The sequence below is a fragment of the Pseudopodoces humilis genome, chromosome 1 (genome assembly GCF_049639895.1).
Source record: "Pseudopodoces humilis isolate 2021_Gansu_Grassland_sample_001 chromosome 1, ASM4963989v1, whole genome shotgun sequence".
NCBI lineage: Eukaryota > Metazoa > Chordata > Aves > Passeriformes > Paridae > Pseudopodoces > Pseudopodoces humilis.
Genome location: NC_142200.1, coordinates 129,667,349 through 129,688,958, shown reverse-complemented (window position 1 = coordinate 129,688,958; position 21,610 = coordinate 129,667,349). Strand labels below are relative to the sequence as shown.

The window sequence follows — 21,610 nt, the reverse complement described above, 5'->3', positions numbered from 1 at the left end:
TATGAAATATATGAAGTATGAGATTTCATTTTCAAAAAATTGAGAAAATGTTGGGGAAATGTTAAAGCTGTCCCTACATTGTCTAAAGTAATTGCAATATGATGAGTGTTTTGGCATTTCATTAAGAAGTATCATGCAAATTATTTATATTATTATGTATATTCTTTTGCCTCAGAATGAACCTTTTTTAATTAACAAAATATATATATTATAATATACATATATATATATATATGGAGAAAGGAGCTTGAGGTTGTAGGAATAACTATTGTTGATGATTTACTGTGTGGTAATGGAATAAAGGCATCCTGTTTCCTATCAAGATCTTAAGGCTTTACAAGTTGTTGTGACCTTTAGATTATGGTTTCCGGAGGCAGAGAATAAAAGTAAATCTCAGTGTGAAAATAAGAATGGATGTGAAACACATGTATACACCCTGCCCTTTCTCTGTATCGCTATGAGGAGGCCAACAGTGAACTATTCACTGTTAACTAGGGCAGCATTTCCACTCCAAACAAAGCTACTCACTGTGTGTTCATTGCAGCCTGCAATTTGGGAAATACTTTGTGCTCCCTCTTCATTATATGCAAGATGTTTAAACATCTGACCACTTTTTTTCTGAGGTTTCTTTCATGTTGCATTACTTCATAATTGGATAGCTAAATGACAAGGCTACTTGAATAAATATTTTAGTCACCTCTATTAGTGACATCTGTAATAAAAATTATTTTTAAAATCCTAAAATTTGTTTTTAACCCGGCAGAATGCCTTTTTAAGCACAGATTGGAAACCAAGAATATTACAGCCTTATCTATAACGAAGTGTTCCAAATAATGTAGCAGGAAAAAGATCTGAGAGTTTCCTTATGGTAAATTAGTGTAAGTCTACTGCTACTTAGAAATTGGATAGCAAAATAATGGGTTGTTCTTTGTATTGGAGAGATGTGAAAGGGCTCAGTTTTGCAAACCTACATATGTATGTCCTTCTGCCATTGAATTGGAAGCTGGAATGTTCATATCAGAAAAAGGTGTATAGTTGCTGAAGTGCCAGAATTTTTCCATAGGACAAATGAAGAATAGTTGAGTAAAGAGAAGGTTTGCCTTTTCTGGCTAATGGTTAATTGGGTGTGTTGGACAAGTTTGAGGCGCCAAGTCAGCTTACCTGGGATGCCTCTGCCTATTTAAATAAAAGTAGTTTTTAGGGTCAGTTGATTTAAAACTTTCAACCATGGCTTAGCAAGAATTTACACACAGATGTGCCCTGTGCTGTAATGTTTGCTTCCTTGCAAAAAAAGGATGCATGAATCCCTTTTGTAAATCAGATACAGGATCCTGAATGTGAGGGCACCATGTGTTCAGCTGCACGTGGCTCATCCCAGCTGAATTCAACCATAACCATGCCACGTGTGCTTGTCTGCTTTTCTTTGTGACATTTAACAAGAGTACTATAAAATCAGTCACTCTGTGTGATTTGAGTGTTAGTGCTGGCCCTCCAAACTTCCTCTATGATCTTTCGGTTGGTTTAGGGCAGGAAGGATATCTGAGCACTGCAATCTAAAAGATGTGTAGGTGATGCTGAGGGCAGCTGCAGGTGAGTTCTTTTCAGTGTCCATCTGGTCTTCGAGAAAAAATAAAATTCCCTTCCCTTCCAGACAACTGGAAAATGGGGAAATGTGGGAAAATAGGGTGCAGTTCAAAAAAGTCAAACATTTTGTCAGAATTTCAGAATGGTCCGGTGAATTTCTGTTTTTGCAGAGTTGGTTTGCTCTCTGTTAGGACTCTGTAAAAGTGGGGCAAGTATCAACCCATCACAAAGGCCAGCTGAGCTATCTGGCCCTTTGAGCAAGAATCATTCCTTAGCTTGGTTGAGTTTTAGACTCTTCACTTAGGCTGCAAGTGTTAAGGATACAGGACATATAGCAACTATGTAAAATGTACATTAAAGTATGATGTGATTATATCCATCTCTGAAGACTGTAATCTTAATTCAGAAGATGACATCATTAAAGATGCTTTCCTGTAGCATTTTGACCACTATCTGAACAATGATTGATTTAATGGGACATTGACTACTAAGGGAAATGTTTTTGGATGGGCTTTAGTCTAAAAAAAATGAGAAAGAAAAAATGATTAAACAGCTTTATTACTCTGATTTTGTAGGGCAGATTAAAGCTGTTGTTTAGATCTCTAAACATGGATAAAATGCTTTAGTTGTTAATGGTCTTTTTCCCTCTATGAAGTGATATATGTGAAAAATAAAACAGAACCATCTCTTTGATTAAGAACAAAATCCTTTTGATAGATCCAGTGATGTAGGTGTATGGTTGATACTAGCAACTACCATCTGGGTTGCAGAATAATTTTTTTTCCTTATTAATTAATTTTTTCTTGTTGGTTACTGAAAACAGGCATGCCTATGAGCCTTGATAATGATATTTGGTCTCTAAAGGCTGAATCAAAGCATTTAATGTTATGGGTGCAATGCTGAAAGGTTTTCTTTTTTCCTTTTGTTTAGCCTACAAGCCCTAAGTTTGGAAAAGCAGACTCGTATGAAAAACTGGAAAAACTAGGGGAAGGGTCCTATGCTACAGTATACAAAGGAAAAAGCAAGTAAGTGGTGTTTTAATTTAATTTTGTGTGTAAGTGAAGATGAGCATAAAGTATCAACTACTGTTGCTGAACATGGATCCCTGTGAATCAAAGTGCTACTGACTGCCACGTGCTCTAGTGAAGGGGGCCGAGACCATATTGCACAGGTAGCATATTGCCTTCACGCCAGAACAAGATGAGGTTCTTGTTAATCTGATGTTTTCTTTGCACTTTAATGCTCTATTACATTCTTGGTATCCACACCAAAATAATATCTAGGGGTAAAAGCAAAATATGCTGTCAAGCAGTGTTTTATGATGGTCTGAGAGCAGTGCTGAATATATGTGATAAGTTGTTAATTTTTGTTTATCATTATTAGAAAACTTTAATAAAACAACGTGAAGGGAATTAATGGAAGTTTGGGCTACTCTAGGTTTAGTTTGTTTACAGGAGTTTATTTACAATTGTTGCAACTAGTCTACCTCAAAATAATCTACTTTATACATGTCACATATTTTTTCAGCCACTTCAATGTTATTTGTTGCAGCTTTTTTATCCCCAAATGCCCTAAGTGCTTTTATATTGCCTAAAATAACTCAGTAAACACGCTTAAAATATTTCTCAAAATATTCCTCAACCAGTGGAACTATTCAGAGTTACCCGTTGTGAGGCAGAGTTCTTGTGCCAGTTGACATATTTAATGAAGTTTTCATAATCAGATTTCCAATCATAACAAAGCAGTTCTGAAAGATGGATTTGTTACATGTGATATCTTTATTTAAAAACTTTGGTTAGTCAATGATACATGAGGCAACACTGCCATTCCAGCAGAGAATACCACAATGGTCATGGGACAGAATAACTACTGAAAAAAATAACGTGTGTCCTAACATTTTGCAGGGTCATTAACTTGGTTAGGTACTGAAAATTATCTTTTTTCACTGGGTATTTGTAATAAATCAGAGTGAGGGTTCCCTCATCTCTCAATAGCTTGCTTAGGTATTGACAAGCATAATGACAGCTGATAGGAATAAAAACATGTTCTAAATGTAGAAGAAATATTCACACTTCTGCCGTGCCACTGCAGGTATTGTCTTTCACTGGCAGCTTTCTTCAAGGAAATGCTATTAATTTGTGTTGTTAATGGCTCAGTTATGCATTACTGTAAGTTCCCAGACATTATACATGTGTAAGCTTTTTATTGAGGTCTATGTAATACGAGAAAACAGTATAGATTTCAGCTTGTGCCTTATTACTGAAATCCTTTAGTGAAATCACAGTGAGTATCTGATGACAGTCAGTCCATATGTCTCGGTCTTCAGTAAGACTGAACTAAGGCTACAGAGTCAGTGGATGTCTTGTCAGTCAATGGAACAGACTGAAATTTAAAAACAAAGCAAAACCCTTCCCTGAAGCTATTGCATGAGCATGTTATGAATTGTAGATTGGTTAGAAATACTCATTTTAGTAGAGTTGCCTGCAAATCTGAAAGAAATACTTCAATGATTTTAATGGTACTTGAATAATAAATTGAAATTACTGGGCACACTACATTCTCTATTATAAACAGCTTGCTCTGAATAAGTAGTGAGAGTTGTAACAATTATGTACGACTTTGTTCTGTTGCTGCTTTGTAACATCTCTGCAAGGTCTTTAAAATGTGTTCTGAAAAAAGTATGTGTAACTAGAGTGTGGATGAGAATTCATATGCAGAGAGTATTTCTACTGTTACAGTAGTATTCCTTCACCTGTTTGAATTTGACTTTTTTTTTCCCCCACTGAGAATTGAATAATTTCTATATTATCCAGCACTATCCAGATTCAGGATCTCCAGTCCAGGCTTCTGTTTCTTGAACTAGAGAGATGAATTACTTCACAGCAGGAAAAGGTTGTACTTATAGAACTTGGGAAACACTACAGGTGTTATCTGCTATTTCAAAAGGACTTCTTCGTTGAGGTAATGTAGCCCTGTTACCTCTTCTGTCCCCGTGAGAAGGTGAGGAATCTCTGACCTATGTGGTATCCCCGTAGAAGGAAGAGCATCACTGCTGTGATGTCCTCCTGGAGAACAGAGGGGAACAGATGTGGGCTGAATGCATGGGCCAACATTGGCTCTGCCCCATCCCTGCAGTATTTAAAAGATGTGCAAGTGTGGCACTTAGGGATGTGTTTTAGTGATGGGCTTGGCAGTGCTGGGTTAATGGTTGGACTCAGTGATAGAGGTCTTTTCCAGCCTAAACAATTCCATGATTCCATGATTCCTTGATTCCATTCTGAACCTGGCTGCTGCTTTTCAGGCAGGTTAACTCTGACTGTTTATAGCTTTATCTTAAAATGATACAGGAATAGATAGAGATCTCTTTTTTTTCCCTAAACTCTGATATGGGTGTGTAGGGTGAGACTGTGATATGCATCACTGTGTTCCCCTGCCTACAGACTCAGAGGGAATACAAATGAGCAAAAGAGATGTTTATTTTGGTATGTGCCCAGTTTGACAGCTGAAGGATTAAGCTCTCACGGCACTGTGCAGGATGCAGACACATGATGGAAAAGCTGGAGCTGGTAATACACAAGTGGATTTTGGTCAAAATGTTTGAGAATCCCTAATAACCAGCTCTAATGGTTGGTTTCTTCGTTTTTGCCAAAATGTTTATGAGATGTGTCCTTAACTGTAGTTGAAGATGGAAAGTTTGTGTTGAGCTTTTTGAAAGATGCTTTGTACTCAGAATTATTTTGCTCAGTACTTGTCACCAGCTGCATGTGGCAAATAGTAGAGGTTGGGGTTCTTTATGCATTTCCTGAGATACATTTCAGCTTTTAAAATTATTTCCCCTGCTGATCATAATGATGGAATAAAATATTCTTAATCTTGGCATACTGTTCGGAGAGTCTAAAAGATGCATACCTGCCTGAAAAGACAAAAAATCAGCCATTCCCTTCCTAAAATTTAAAGTAGTATGTGCTTTCATTCAAAACTTGCTTTCAGATCAATCCTGGCTTTTTGCACCTTGGAGCAGGATAAATGGTAGCAAGCCCTTGTCTTCCTATAAAACCCGCTGCTCTTCTATCTTTTTGAGCATCTGTGGTTGTATTCCAGGAAAGTGATATGAAATGGGCTAATTCCTTTTACTGGATGATGGATTTCTCTTTCTGTAGTCAGATAAAAATGAATCCCTGGGGTGAAGAAGCAGCAGAGTGAAGAGGACTGTGTTATTGAGGAAAGTGAAGCAGTATTCTCTTAGGCTGGGCTCTTTTGTTTATAGGAGAAACAGACAGGCAGTCATTTTTTTCTGGCTGACAGTTGCATCAATAGGTAAATCTATTTGATTTCATGTGTTGCACATCAGATGTGTGTAATGAAGCTCATCTTGGCATGTTCATTTTCTACTTCCATTCAGGCTAGATTCTCCTATTTCACTTAGTTGTATAAAATCACAAGAGGCTGCTTACTGCATGAGATTCAGATGACTTTGAAGGGACTTATTTTAATGTAAAATTTTGGAGAAGTGGGCTGAGTAATTTACTGATAGCACTGTAAAAAATAACTCAAGTTCCATTGACACTGTATTTGATTAACACCTTGGACACTTGCCATGCAGTAGGTGCAAAGCAATGGGTGGCCTTTGAATTCCTGTATCATTTCACTGTGTGGCTGAGCTGAGGAAGTGCTGCCTGTCTGTGTGTTGACATGTGTGTCTTCCTGCTGCTGTTGACCTTCTTCCCTCTTGAGCTTGATTATAAATTTACCTGAACATACAGCAGTGATATCTGGCTTGATCTGTGGCACATAAATGTTGATGTGAGTTGTGAGTCTGGAGATGAAGCTGGTGACAGCACAAGGGAGCTGCTGCCAACCAGAGCCCCTTGCAAAGCAGTGTGGAGGCCTTGCATTCCCCTGCTGAGAGCTCTGCATATTGCACTTAAGGGAAAAACCTGTGCTTTTGGCAATTCTGTGTGTTGGCGTGCTTTCCATCCTCTCCCACTGTGCTCAATTGCCCTCCAAGGCAAAGAATTAGAAAAGATTCCCTCAGTTAAAGCGATGTGATCTGTGACTGCTGCTTGCACAGCACGTGTCTGTGTTTTGAGAGGCATGCCAGTGGTATCTCCACTGTAATCTCGATATGCTTCTTGAATGTCCATGTGATTTCTTACTGTACCTTTACCTTTTTGGGCACCTTTAATGAATTGCATCTGCTCAGAGTATTGCAAAAATGTGTAGAATTTGTAACAGCTCCATCAGGACATTTTTGCCTATTTTCCCTATCACAAAATTACATTTCAACTAACTTTTAATAAAACACTTGTTCTAATGAATTGTGATCCCTATCCTTTTTAACTATTAATATGAGAAATCAGTGAAACACAGAGTAGAAGCTGGTGCTGTCAACAAGAGTTCAAAGGCTTCAGAGATAGTGCAGTCCTTCCATCCAGGCACCTCTCTCATTTCAGTTCAAAATAGGAATTTTTTGTTGTCAAGATGACTCCAAGGATAAAATGTATTTTTTCAGGGAGCCTGGGTATCTGACATTTTTCTCCATCAAAGGCAGTACCTTTTACTATTGACCTTAAAAACCAATAGGGAGTTCATGGTGCAAAGTTGAGAGAAATCGTGCTCAGGCAGGCATCATGCTCTGTACTGGCGTTGTTTCCATGCTGTGTTAGGCAGCAGGGAGTCTTTGAATAATCAGGGGGAACTACCTCTGTTTGTTATTGGTGTGATGTATTGCAGTGTGTGTTATGAATACAGCTGACCATAATATTTCATAAATACGTGTGTGAATGCCTGCTCACCAGAAAAGGGATGGTGTGTGTATTTTGATTTTTATGTTTATGATGCTGGAACCTGAGGATGACTGACAGGACTAATTGCTTGTTCTGACTTTTGTTTTTGAAATTGCAGAATTTCTTTTACTTGTCATGAAACCTCCTTGATTCTTTGATTGTCTTTCATGTTCAATCTTTTGCAAGTGCCATCAGCTTGCGATGGTCAAGCTGCCATTTTTTAGTCATTCCCCAGGCTTTACTCTGTGTCCATGTGAGGTGTGTTCACAGGCTCCCTGATAAGTTTCATGTACAACAGCCCAGTTCACAGGAAGGGTTTTCTTCGTGTTATGGCCAATTTATCTAGACTGGTATTTCAAAATTACTCTGATTCATGTTGCCTTAATGACCTAAACTTTCTTAACCTTTTCTTTATTTCTTGAAAATTGTGTGAAATTAGTGTTCTACAAATGAAATCCTCTTTTCATCTGAGGATAACAGATGGCTGGAAAAGGAATACATATTCATGGGTTACAAAAAGTCACTTTATGGTTACCAACTAGGCTTTCTTTTTTTCCCTCCTCATTTTTTAACTTATTTCCTTAACTGATTTTTTGTAGGCATGTTATGACATGGGATTATAAAATGTGTGCATAAATGCTTCAAAAAAATCTCTAGCATTGTAAATCTTTAATAAAAATAATAACTTAAAGTTGAATTAGATAGGACTAATGACAGCTAGATGTGCAACTAAAATGCCATATGTTGGAAAAAATTATTAAAGTAGAGTAAGTACTAAAATAAGTTACTAGGATTCTAACTAGAAGATGAATCATTGACTATATTGGTCATTTACTGAGTGAACTTCTCAGCATTTAAAAAAAAGACTGGGAAAATTTTTCTCCATAGTTGAAGATACAAAAAGAACATCACACTCTATGTGCAGTGCTTCAACCTGGACAGCAGTTTTAGGAGGTGACTTAGTATTATTATCTCACATAGCAGGGGACAAAACTGAAGTAATTCCATTATATTACTTACCCAGGACTGCCCTGGAAAACTTGGTTTAAAAGCTAGGATAGAATGTAGTTATATGACATACATGGGCCATATAGGCCATATAACTGTCCACTAACTGGCCATATAGGCATGACTGGGATGGTAGGGAGGATGCTGGAGTACTTTTCCAGCTGCCATTGTGCAGAGCAGTTTCCAGGTTGCCGATCAGCACCATCTCTCACAAGACCCCCTGTGAATGCCAGTGTGCAAGTTCTAAGAGGCCACCTAACTTAAAAGGGATAGCTCTGTGTTTGTCTTCAGCTTCTCCTCATATGAGCATCAGAGGGGTGTGGAGAGATGTGAGGTGTGTGGAGGAGGATGGTGCTCCTCACCCTGCTGCCCTCCCAGGTGACTCCTTCCAGCAGGCATAGGGCGAGTACAGCCCCCGTGCTGGATGAGCTGCTGAGCAGTCTGAGCTGATGTGAGCTGCTGGTAGGGATGAAGGACCTGGAGATAAACTCTTACCTGCTCCTGTTTAAGTGAGGGATGCCACACCGCTTGTACGAGGCTGCCTTAACTCCTGAGTTCCAGTGACAGCACTAATTAATAATTTAAATACTTCATCTCTTATGAAACTCTTTGATCTTCTGTTTTTTCAGCCCTAATAAATGTCAGGATTATGAAGTACCTTTAATCCACTGGCTCCTACTAAGACAAGGTAACTTTTGTCTAGGATGTGGTTAAAAGATGGTGGGATTCAAAAAGAGAAATTCAGGGCCTGTGTTAGTCCCCTGAGAATTTACATGATAGGGCTTTAGTAGGACTGGGATTGACTTTTGTAAACTGGAAATGTAAGTCCTTTTTAGTAAGAAAAATATAATATAAACCATGTTTACACTGAACTGTCTTTTATGTTAATGATTAAAAGAAGTATTTCCCTGAATGTGGAATTAGTTATTCGTTGGTAGAATAATCAGAGATGACTAAACCTACAGTGAATTTGCCTCTGTCAGGTTTCTTCAAAGGAAATTTCTGGCAGAGCCTGGTTTCATTAGGCCCCCATGGTCTGTTTATGACATTAATATCACTACAGAGTAGATCTAACTAGATATTCTCAAGGTTTTATCATCAAACTTTGAGATCTTCCTGTAACTGAATATTTAACAATTGAAAGTTACTTTTCTTCATAAGAATTTTTGAAATTTGTATCACAAATTAGAGCATCATCCCAGTACCATCTACTGATTTTTCTTTAAAGAAGTGTTCCCAAGCTTAGCACTTGCTCAAATTATGAGCTCAACCTCAACTCCAGCCAGTGGTAAAACTCAATATTAAATAAACAAATTGAAATCAGAATTGACAGATTTTATGTTAATTGACTCTTTTAAATGTGTATATTTAGAACATTTATTTCATCTAAATATATCTGAAGAACTTGAGAAAATAGTGTTATTGTACTCTTGTTCTTTATGTGGTATCATCAGCATTATCCCCAGCGAAGCTAATTAAGTCATCAGTTACTTTATATTCATCAGTATTATATGCTCTTAATGATGCATTAAAGCATTAAATAATTTCCAATCTTCTCTACTTTGTCATAAATGGTCATTTCTTATAAATGTATTTATTTTGGTAGTGCTGATATATGCTGGTTTAGAAAATGCAGAATGACACAATATTTTAGCATTTTTTTTGTAATATCTGGCTCATTTGTATTTTTTATGATATGCAGACTTTTACTTTATGCTGCATAAAGTAATTTGGACTAATTTTTCTTTTGCCTACAATGCATATATAATCATAAATTTATTGCAAAAGATTATATAATGTTAAAATGCTGAATTTCCATAAATTGGAAAACTGTCCGTCAGGTGCAGGTGTTTTGCCTAGAGTAAAGTTGTTTTGTGTGATGATTAAAGAGGCTTTAGGACTTCTGTACTTTCTCTGAAGGCTTTTTAATGAGAAAGAGAAAATGAATTAGTTTAGGAGGGAGGATGGCTTAAAAAATAGGAATTCTTTAGTCAATATTGTCTTTAATAGAAGCTAATGAGGCAGTTGACAGGATGGGCATAAGATGATAAGTGTAATCTTTGACACTGTGAAGTATATTGTTTTGAGAAGGTGTGAAACTGTTTGCTTTGGACAGTGAGTAATAGAGGTGGTTTAATGAATCCTAGATGTTAAAAGAGTCAGCAGTGCTGCCTTTTCACTGTCTAAAGGCAGTCTGCTTGTCAGTTTCTTTACTTGTATTTGAAAATAATGAAAATACTGAGCATGCTTTCAAAGTTGTGGAAGACAAATGTGAAGTAATATCTGGAAGGAGTTCTGCTAACCTTACCTGATCACTTCTGAAGTCTGCAATGACAGGTATTGATAGGTTGCAGAGGTAATTTTACTCAGGTTTCCTTTTTTCAGTGTTGTTTCTAAGGAAAATACCATATTATTTTGACATGGCATCACAAGTTTCAGAGCATAATTTCATGACATAGCTGGCTGATCCCATGACACATTGTTTCTCAAAATGTGGACCCAGTTCTTATGTGTTTTCTAGTGGTTTTATTCTTTCTTTCTTTTCATGCCTTTATAATTTTTTTTAAAATATGATTTAATTTTTCTTGGAGGGCCAGTCTTCTTTTATTTAAGCTCTCTGAGCAGTCTCATTGTAAAGTCCAGCAGAAATGAGAGCAAATACAGTGCAGTGCAGTGTCAGGAGTGTGTGGCAAGGATTAAGCAGGAGAAAACTATACCATGAGGCAGCCCTTAGCTCATCTCTTCAGCATCATCTCACTGCATCCTGAGATTGCATCAGTGGGAGGATAATTAAAGGACATGAATATACACCCTATCTCTTTAATTGGTGCTTCATAATTTCTCACATCTCCAGTTTTATATGTTCCTGTTTATACAAAATTAAATGGAAAAAAAAATATTTTAATGGCAGGGTAGTAAATGTTAATAAGGAGGCTGTTGTATTATGGAAATTATAGATTGATATATTGGAGGTAAATTATATTAAAGAGGAGAATGAAATCCCAAAGGGGCACTACTTGAGACTAGTTTGATTATTTTGATAGTACTGAGAGTTACCATGATGTCTGTCAAGATAATGACATGTTCAATGACAAAGGGGCAATGATAACTAAAAAGCACACCTCACCTACTGTGTTTAATTGTGAATTTTTTGAAATTGGTTCCATAGTATTGCTATTTGTGATTTATATTGGTCTTCATGAACCAATGGAATGTAGAACTTCAGATTAAAAAGATCATAAGCTATCCAATACTGCATGTTTTTTGTCCTTCTCTATCAAGAGATGCCGTATCCCTGTTTCCTTAATATCTCTTTGATGTGTTTTTTTCATTGTATTTTGCATTGCCTTCTCTGAACACAGCATCTGTCCTGTTCTTTATCTGCAAAATGATCTTGCTTTTCTTGCTTGAATTCCTCCTGCAGTTATTTCATCTGTTGTAAAATATTCAAGTTATCCAGATATCTAAGTCATATGTATATGATAGGTAGGGTGGTGGATTGACAGAGGAATTAAAAGTTACACACATTTATGAACAGCATGTCTGTCATCAGTCCTTCTGCTTTTAGTTCTGCTTTTGGTTCATTCTAGGGTCTGAGCATGACAGATGAAGATATTTGAGGCAAGGCTTACCTTTTCTGATGCCCTAAGTCCTGTTTAAATCCAAATAAATAAATAAATAAATGATAAAAAAATATGTAAGGTAATTATAAGGAGAAATCCAGGAGAGTTGAGCTGATAATTTCCTTTCAGCAGTGACTAGTGGCCTGAGACTTGATCTAGTGCCATCCTGAACGCTATGAGCAATTGGAAGGTGATGAGTAAACCATCTTTTAATAACCAGGGTTTCTTGACTTGCTCAGAGTCATTGTGCAGTGTTCTGTATAGGGCTAATGAGTTTTTGGTAATTATAAAAGAGGAATAAGCAGAAGAAACAAGACAGTAGTCATCCGTCACTGAACTCATATAACCGCAAAAATTAAAAGCCCGAGGGAAAAGATGAATTCAGAGTTGGTAGTTGTCCATATCATCTTGCTTTGAAAATGTAATACATCTTCTAGGGCTATCCCTCTTGTAGAACAGTAGAGAATTGCCTCCATGACTACAGGAGTGTAAAGGACCCGATGTGTCCTTGAGCTTTGTGGCTGTAAAGGCTAAATTTGCTTTTACAGAAATAAATCTTAATAATAATAATAATAACAATATCTTTTTTAAACTGTATTATATGTTTTTGGTAGTTTATCGTCACCACTGCTTGTCATACATGGGGAGTCTGTTAAAATTTCATGGTATGAGTTTGTTCTTGAAAAGGTTAATGAATAACAGCTTTGTTTCATTTCTGTGAAATTTTGTTTGGATAAACTGAACCGACTGGATTTTTTTGCAATGCCTGGAATGAAGTTCATGTGTGGTGAAAATTTGAATGCTAAAAGTGAAACAACCCAAATAGATTTTACACTAAAATGGCCTGTTAAGAACTTTTGTCTCTTGGAGCATAAAATATTTTTAAACATATAAATAGGAGTTATTATAATCTAAAAGTAGCCTGGGCCATGAAGTCAAGAAAATATCTCAGGATCAATCCTGCCCTAGCAGGAAATGTCCAGAATGACCTAAAAATTATTTGTAGCTTTTTGAAGGCTGTAATGATGTGTATCATGCAGTGGGAAGGAGGTAATCAGTGTAAATCTGGATATACTACAAGTGAAATGATTGATGAAAATCATATGCCTTTTCCATTGAAAAATTTGATCAAATAATGAACAGATATAATGAAATTTTAAAATGTGTTACTTCTTAACAAAGCTTCAGTAACAAAGCTGTGGTAGAAAGGAAACAGACTGACTCACAGAAAACTGAGATCATTTCTTGGATTGCATCTGAGTGTGAAAATATAAAGTTGACATTATGGAAGCTATGAAGTACTTCCTACAGTGCTATAAATGAATCACTGGCATTGACAGGAAGAAATTGAATAAGTACATGATAAGGAACAAGTTCTGTTATGAGAAATACTATTTCTGCTATAATTTTGATTTTTCTAAATTTCTCCTTCCCCTCCCCTCTTTCCCTTTCAGGGTAAATGGAAAGCTGGTGGCATTGAAGGTGATTAGATTGCAAGAAGAGGAAGGAACCCCATTTACCGCTATCAGGGAAGGTATGCACTCACATTTAGTGACTATATGTGGGGTTTTTTTTGCAATTACATTGCGCTTCTTATTTCTGTGCCATGCTATAGTGAATAGCTTGAGAATTCAAATTACATGGTTATATTCTCTATTTTGGTGCTTCAAAAACAAAGCCTCTGGTGTGGGAGTTCTTGTTAAAGAATGCAGCTCTGCTTGTGCTTTGGCTCCTGTTAGGTTTACTATCCAAGCGAGTACTTAAGAGCATGTTTAGGGTGGCTGTGAGGAGTCACTCTGGAAGATGAGGGAACTGTGTAAGATGCGTTTCTTGCCTGCAGGCAGCACCTAGGATGAAGGTAGATGTGATTTTTCATATATACGCAGCATGAAGCAATGACAAGCATTTCTTGATAAAGGCAATCAAAAGATCAGGGAGCAAAACTGCAGGAGGTTTTGAAGCTGTGTGTAGTTTGCAACTAGCTTGTGTTTGTTTTTCCTTCCCCATGGACTCTAAGTTGTGTGGCCTGGGAATGATTCTTATCTAGCATGCTTGGAGATGCCTGTTAAGCTTTCTGCTCCAGTCCTTTATCCTTCCTTGTCGTCCTCTCCTGGTCCCTAGTGAGGCTGCTTTATCTGAGTCTGTCTGCACTGAACTCCTTTGCAGAAATTGCTGGATATGCCTTCTTTGTGGGGTCCTTCTCTCTTAGAAGGCACTAAAAGTGAGCCTTGGTAGAGATACAACAATCAATTTACCATCATGCTGCTGATTCAGACTCAGCTGAAATTGGTAATGAACTAAAGAGGTGGAACTCTTATGACTTTGAGGGCCCTTTTAAAATTGTATTATCAGCATAATTCCCAGGGTGAGATGAGCCAGGGAGGTAGTAGAACATCAGCCCTCACAGGGTCCACAGCTGGCCCTCCACATGAGATGTGAGATGTGTGAGATGTGTGCCTTCATGATGATGACAGCCCCAGACACAGCAGCTGTAGCTCCCTTGTGCCTTGCTCCTGCAGCCATCTGTCTGCTGTATGTCTGTCCCATTCTGGAGTGGGCCAGGCAAAAAAGCCCCCATGTTTCATGTGATTGACACCCCGGAGTTAGAAGTCACTAAACTACTGTGGATTTCCGCCCCAAGATTGTGCATTTTAAAGGTGGTTCTTTCACAAAGGAGAGAAAACCGTGGGTGGCCAATTTATGAAGGAATTTCTGCAGTTCTCTACTGCTTCATCTGAGTAACAATTATTGAATGATCTGACACATTTATTCATAACAATATCTATTTTATCTGTGAGCTGTCTGTTCCTGCAGCTGTGCTGTGATAACGCGGTGTGCAGAGGTTACAGGTGCAGCTTTCAATATCTGTAATATTCAGTTGCAAGTTATAGCAGTCCGTGTTTCAAATATGTTTATTGTTCTTCAGGTTTATAGTCGATATGGTACTAACTTAATGAGAGAATAGTAAATACGGCTTTCTTGTGCCTTTTTAGTGACACTTAAAAGGTTTTTTAATGTGAGCTTGGTCTAGATGAATGTTTATAGTGCTATAAATGTCAAATGCAGTATAATCCATTTTCCTTCATAAATAGTGTGTTGTGTGAACTCAGTATAAGGAAATATTTGTTAGGAACAAGAACAGAGATTTTTCCCACTTGATATATTAAAAAAATTATAAAGGCACACTTGCAGGAAAATACTTCCCACACTGTCATTGGAGAAGTTTTTTTTTCTAGCTGTGACTACAATACTCTGGTTGAAGCCTATTAAAATCCTGGTGCTTTAATATTAGCAGAACAAAGGTCTACTAATATTAAAGTCTAGAAAAGCTGTTGAAGTTAATAATTAATACTAATTCAAGTGTGTGGTGTCTCACTGATTACAATGGGACTGTGTGCATCCATTATATTTTTAAGTCTTCACCTAAGCTGAGACTAGATCCAAAGAATATTAAGAAAATAAAAAAGTTTTTTCTTGACTCTGGTAGACTTTTGGTCAAAAGCAGGGTCAAACTTGGGTTATAGGTTGTATATGATGGGGTTTTTTTGGTGAATGAAATCTTGTCTCCTTGGTAGTGAAATTTCATTGAGGAGCTATCAGTGTGAGTACAGTGTTGTATGTTTTATGTCATGTAGATGTCACAGATACCTGATATGTAAGATAGGAAAAATCTATATTGATTTAGGCTTTGACTTTTCTGTTGGTTTTGATTTTGTCAGAAACAACTATTAGGACCAGAAAAGTAAGGAAAGCTGTATTAGGAATGCAGTTTTCAGAAGGTGAGCTCATTGATGTTGTGCCAGGCCTGTAGTATTTGACAGTAATACTACAGCCACTACAGCCATGGGCTTCACTAGCAGGACCTTAGGAAGAAGTTCCTTTCCTCTTGGCAGCATCTAATCCAACTTGGACATGCTGGATTCTGTAATGCATCCATGGCTGCTGGCAGCTGCAAGGGTGGGGGAAAAGAAATTAAAAAAATAAATAAATGCTTCTATGAGCTCTTGAAATTATCTGATAAGTTTGATATGGAAAAACAGTAAGAATGGGACACTGTGTTAAGCAGTTTTCTCTTGATCTTTAATGACTAACTATGGGCTCCAGTGCTATAATTTAGGCTGGGAGAACTAGAACAAGGACAAATACCACTGAAGATGAGATCAACTTCTAATTTCAGTTATCTGAGGAATAGTGTTCCCCTAATGGAAAAATGCATATGTGGTGGTATGAGCCAGAGGTCTGTTAGAGGACATTTCTTTCCAACCTCTTTCATAATGGAGAAACCAGGCAGGTTTCATCTTGACTTATTCCTTATTTTCTAGTTTTCCACCAATGCAAGGCAAATTCAGGAGGAAGTCTAGTAAGTTGTAAATTAAAACTACTGTTAGGAAATTGTTTAACATTTCTCATGGCTCCTTGAGTAAAGCAGTGAAAGAAAATAGCATTCCTGCTCCGTGTTCCTGAGGGGGATGCTGTGTGATGTTAATTAGGGGGAAGTTACAGGCTGAAATCCTAAGCAGTGGTCATGCTGAGGGAATGTTGTAGCTGTCTATGTACAGGGAAGCGTATTGTTACTGTTGTGACAGCAGCAGAATGGAGCTCAAAGAAAAACAAAGCTACAAAGGAAAAAAACGAAGACAGTTGGGAAAATGAAGGGGATAAATATGGAATATGTGACTGTAGAGACAAGAGCTAACTTGGTTGAATCAAAAAGTGGAAGGTAAAGTGAAAAATGAACCCAACCAAACAAAAAAAAAAAAACCAGTAAAGTTGCATAAGGCAAATCATAGTTAATTTTAAGGCCTGGGTGAGGTTTAGCTGAAGCTTCAATCAAAGCTTAGAAAGTAAGCCTGTTTTTACAGCAGATATGGTGTGTCTTCTGCCATCAAAATTACATAGGTTTAAATGAAAATAGGTGAATGTGACAGATTTATTGGTGCTGTTCAGCTCTCTATTGAATTTTTAGAACAAAATTTAGAAGTAGCATTTGCTAAATGTTCTTTCAACTTGGCCTGAGTCAGATGTACCATCTTATTGTATGCAGTTTATAGGATGTTTCCCTCCGAATTTAATTCACTTAGTCTGAGATAATCTAATTTACTTTTGAAGAGCCCGAGGATGAAAAAAGAAAAAGGGAAAAAAAAAGGAGAAAAAAAGCACAGCTGATTTGGTGCATATACCTGAGTGGGATAAATTTATGAGATTTTTTGGTAACATATATGTGAGTGATTCAGGCCACCATATTAATGTTGTGGGCTAAATATGCCTGCAGCAGTGATAGCTGAGACACTGTGGAGTCTGAAAGTCATTTACATCCTATTTTCTCATTTAAAATAAATTAGGTAGTATACAGATTATCAAATTATTTGTTTTCTGTATTGGTATTATTGTACTGGTGTTATTGTATTGGTGCAGTTGTGGTTTATTCTTTTACTGTAATGTTCATTATCAACTGTTCAGAAAAGGTTCAGCATCAGACTGGAAGTATAAACCCACAGCAGCCAGGAGAAAAGTTCCCTGACCTCAACTTTTATCTTAGATATTTCATTCCCTTAATTTCCTGGAATATCATATGTACATCTAGGCGAAATACTGAACTGTATGGTAGATTCTAATTCTGGGAACAGCTTGATTTACAGTTCTGTAGTTATCTTTTTTTCATTCTGGGTAATAATACTGCTTATATCCAGCATGACAAAGATTTGGCTTTCTGGGTATGCATATAGACAAACATCCCTTGGCTTTATCAGCACCTTGCTTCTGAGGTTAACTTGCTTACTGTGTTCTTTTCTTGGGTAACAAAATTCTTTCTTCCCCATTCCAATCATGAAAACCTCTTTGCATTTGTTTTTCACTTTACACCCTTGGAATTGCTGCTGTTTACTATAGGAATGAAACTCTGTTTCAGTGTTTTGGTATATCTTAATGTTTCATTTCCCATAGGTCTAGATGGTGTTTCAAAGCATCATCCAGTTTTGTAGCTATTTTTGTACTTTGTCATATAAATGCCATGATTAGGCAACTTTCAGTTTGTTTTTCTTTTTATTTATTACTGTATTTACATGTTGCAATTGATATGTATTGATATGATTTCATATGAATGTACCAATTTGTGTGTCACATTTAAAAGTGCTCATGTGACAAAGAGTCTCTACATCTTTGATTTGGCAGTTTCTCAGATAATACTTTTCCATCTATTTCACTGTCAGAAGCTGTGGTCTTAATGCTGGGTATGGATAGCAGCATGCAGAAATACAACATAAGTGCTTTGGAAGCAGTCTGCTGCATTGCATTATAAAATTACAGAGAATACAGGAATTGTTTAATGATTTTTGTTTGTTTTTTTTTTTTTTAAATTTTTAAAGAGCAGTTTATCATGCATACTGAATAAGTTTATTTTGTGTGTTAGGGGAGAAAACTTAGTGCATCTGAGTGCCAGTATAAAGCATGGAAGAGAGATGCTTAACTCTTGGCCACAGAAGTTTGCAAAGTGTCAGGCCTCTTCCATCCTTATCCCACTGTGTGGTAGGAGTGAATCAAGAGGAGACTGCCAAGATGATCAGAGAGATAGAGCACCTTCCCTGTGAGGAAAGGCTGAGAGAATTGGGTTTGTTCAGTCTGGAAAAGAGAAGGCTTAGGAGTTACCTAATTGCAGCCCTCCAGTACCTGAAGGAGCCTATAAGACAGACAGAGAGGGACTTCTAACAAGAGCATGTAGTCATAGGACACGGGGAAATGGCTTTACACTGACAGAGAGCAGATATTAAGGAGAGTTTCTTTGCTGTGAGGGTTGTGAGGCACTGGAACAGGTTGCTCAGAGAAGCTGTGGCTGTTCCATCCCTGGAAATGTTCAAGGCCAGGTTGAAGAGGCTCTGAGCGACCTGGTCTAGTGAAAGGTGTCACAGCCTATGGTGAGGGGTTGGAACTTGATGATCTTTAAGGTCTCTTCCAACCCAGGCCATTCTGTGATTATAAGAGAAACAAAAAATGAAAACCTGAAATAGTCTCTAAGAAAGAAATGAGAGCTCACATTTATTCCCCAGGATTTATATTATATATATGATACAGATTATATAAAATATATTTTATATATTATAATATATAATATATAGTTCTCCAAGACATATATTTATACCAGAGAGCCTCTTTGAGGCTGGGAGGTTTTCTACAGCCTACCTTTCTGAAATTGTCAGGCCAGAGGGAATAGATCTTCACAAAATTTTTATCTTTGGAAAATCAAAGTGTAATAACTGCCAAGAAAAGAATACAGGGAAGATCAGGAGTTTGCCAAGAGAAAGCTCTTACCTGAGTGAATGTGTAATTTATTGCCTCATGTTCCTAACTGGTGCACGGTGGAAAACACTGATTTGTGTTAACAATGCTGCAAGTGATGTAAAGCAGCTGAGCTTTTGTATTATCCTGGAGAAACAGCAGATTCTGAACCTGTACCTGACTACACTACAACACATACCATCTAAGGAAGAGCTCCAGAAAATTGTATTTTGACTCAGTAAGTGTACTTGTGAGAAGAGTCTTGTGACCTCTTCCTGAATTATGACCTGAGTTATTGCAGACACTTCCCAACTCAGTGATGTGTAGCCTAATGGTCTTTACAACACTGAAGTCAACAAATGACCTCATGGCACCGGTTGGATGACTCATGGTGATAAAACTCCTATTTGCTGTATTAGAGTAGGTCTGGAAGGTTGTATGCCATAGGTCAAGGGCACAGTGAAACAATATCTGCCCATATCTTTTTAAGAGTCATTGGCTGATCTATTCGTAGAAGGTAAACATGAAAATTGCAATGAAAATCCTGTTTTTGTCTTTCAGTAAATATTTTTTTTTTAACTGGACAGTAAGTCATCCACTTACCTAAGGTAAACCTATTCATTTTATTCAGGGTTGGTTTGGATGTTGTTTTTTTTCTTTTTAGGAAGCTTAACAACTGCTTTCTTTTTAGTGATAGGAGTTTGGAAGATTTTCAGATGTCCTTCACAAAGTCCAGTCATGAAATTTAAATTTCCATAACTGAAATGCCTAAAAGCTTCACGTCTATCTGGCTCAGCAAGCCTGAGGGAACTTCAAGAGATTATGTTTAAGATCATGGAGATGTAGCTATTCTGAGCGTGCACGTCACAAGAGTTACTATAGGGGGTTTGTGTCTGTGTTTTAGGGTCTGAGGATAAGCTCACTCTCCCCAAAAGCCACATTGCTTTGGAGCATTTAAGTGAAAAAAAGAAAAGGACAGTAGCTTGGCTGTAGCTTGGGGAACCTTTTCATTGCCTACAGAGTTGGCAGAGCTGGTGCCTACTGCAGGCTAAATAGCTACGGCTCAATTAACTGCAAAGTCCCTGCAAAGCCAGTTGAGCTTGGAGTCGTAACAACTTTGTTTCTCAGTGTTGTTAAAAATAAAACATGTAAGCCAAGAACCTCTGGAGCACTATGTTGTTGGATATTTAAGGTCAAGAATATTCAAAAGTAAAGAAACTCCAGCAATTTTTATTTCTCTGTCTGGTCTCTTTCTCTGAACCCTGCAGCCTTATGCAAACTGTGGGTTTCCTTGAAGTAAAAGAGTTCCCAAATTAGGACAGGCTGGGCTTCAAAAACTAAAGTACATTTTGAAAAGGATGTTCCTGGGACCTTTTTTCATTAAATGAAGTTAACTTTTAAAATTTCCAAGACTTTTGGAAGTTGCTTATTAAATACTCTTTCATGTTGCAGAGAAGTGTATGCTATTTCTTCTTGAAATAATAAAGAATATTCTTCTTGAATAATAGAAAAATTGTTTTTAATTTCTTGAGGTTTTTTTTCTGATTGTTTCTTTGATAGCTCACATTTTCAGCTATGTTTCATTTGTGCTTTGTCCTCATGTGCAGTTGTGTATGTCTAAGAGAAGCATGTTAGATCTTTGGCAATGTGATATGGAGCTTGGAAGCAGCAGGAGCTTTCATCTTTTCTCTGCTTTCCCTCCTGCTGTTCTCTCCAACCCTGATTGGCTGCAAATTTTTTTTACTGACAGTACCCATTTGTTTTTCCCTGAAAGCAGTTGGACTGGCTGGCTGAAGCAGGTGAACTGAATTCCTTGTCATCTAAGATGAACATGGAAGAGCTGATAGTTTTCTAGTCTCATATACAATGCTAATTATGATGTTATTTTATATTGCTTTTTAGTGTGTCCAAATTGCACTGTGCTACTTCTTTTTGTTGGGCCAAATGAAAGTTTCTGTCCACATCGGGTGGTCAGAAATGCTAGAGATTAAAAAAATCTGTCCTGTTTGTTTCTTTCTATTTGGTTATTCACAGACTGAACATAGTCTTTCCTTTTTTTTTTCCTTCAGTTTTTTTTTTAACCATCTAACAAATTAGCAGTTTTCTCAATTAGAAAACCTTCTGGAGAGCTGGGATTGTATAAATACGGCATAAATTATGGTGTTTCCCTTTGAGAATCATGTTATAAATTTTAAAATCTATAATGAGCTTCCGTTGTCCAGGAAAAGTGTTGTGCAGTACAAAAGTACAAATGCAAATTCCAATTTATCCAGTTTCATCTAGATTTGTTCCACAGAATATTCCGTCTCCTCTGTCCTCCCCCCATTCCCCCTCCAA

The 21,610-nt window shown here is 37.3% G+C and overlaps 1 protein-coding gene across 4 annotated transcripts in view; it reads left to right on the top strand.

Annotated features, from left to right (window-relative positions):
- CDK14 (cyclin dependent kinase 14) overlaps positions 1–21,610 on the top strand; it is a 311,069-nt gene that overhangs the window by 90,414 nt on the left and 199,045 nt on the right. For all 4 annotated transcript variants that reach the window (XM_005518789.3, XM_014248691.2, XM_088059192.1 and 1 more), the window contains 2 exons: positions 2,515–2,609; positions 13,456–13,535. In XM_005518789.3, coding sequence (XP_005518846.2) covers positions 2,515–2,609; positions 13,456–13,535 — 175 coding nt within the window. The remainder of the gene's footprint in view (positions 1–2,514; positions 2,610–13,455; positions 13,536–21,610) is intronic.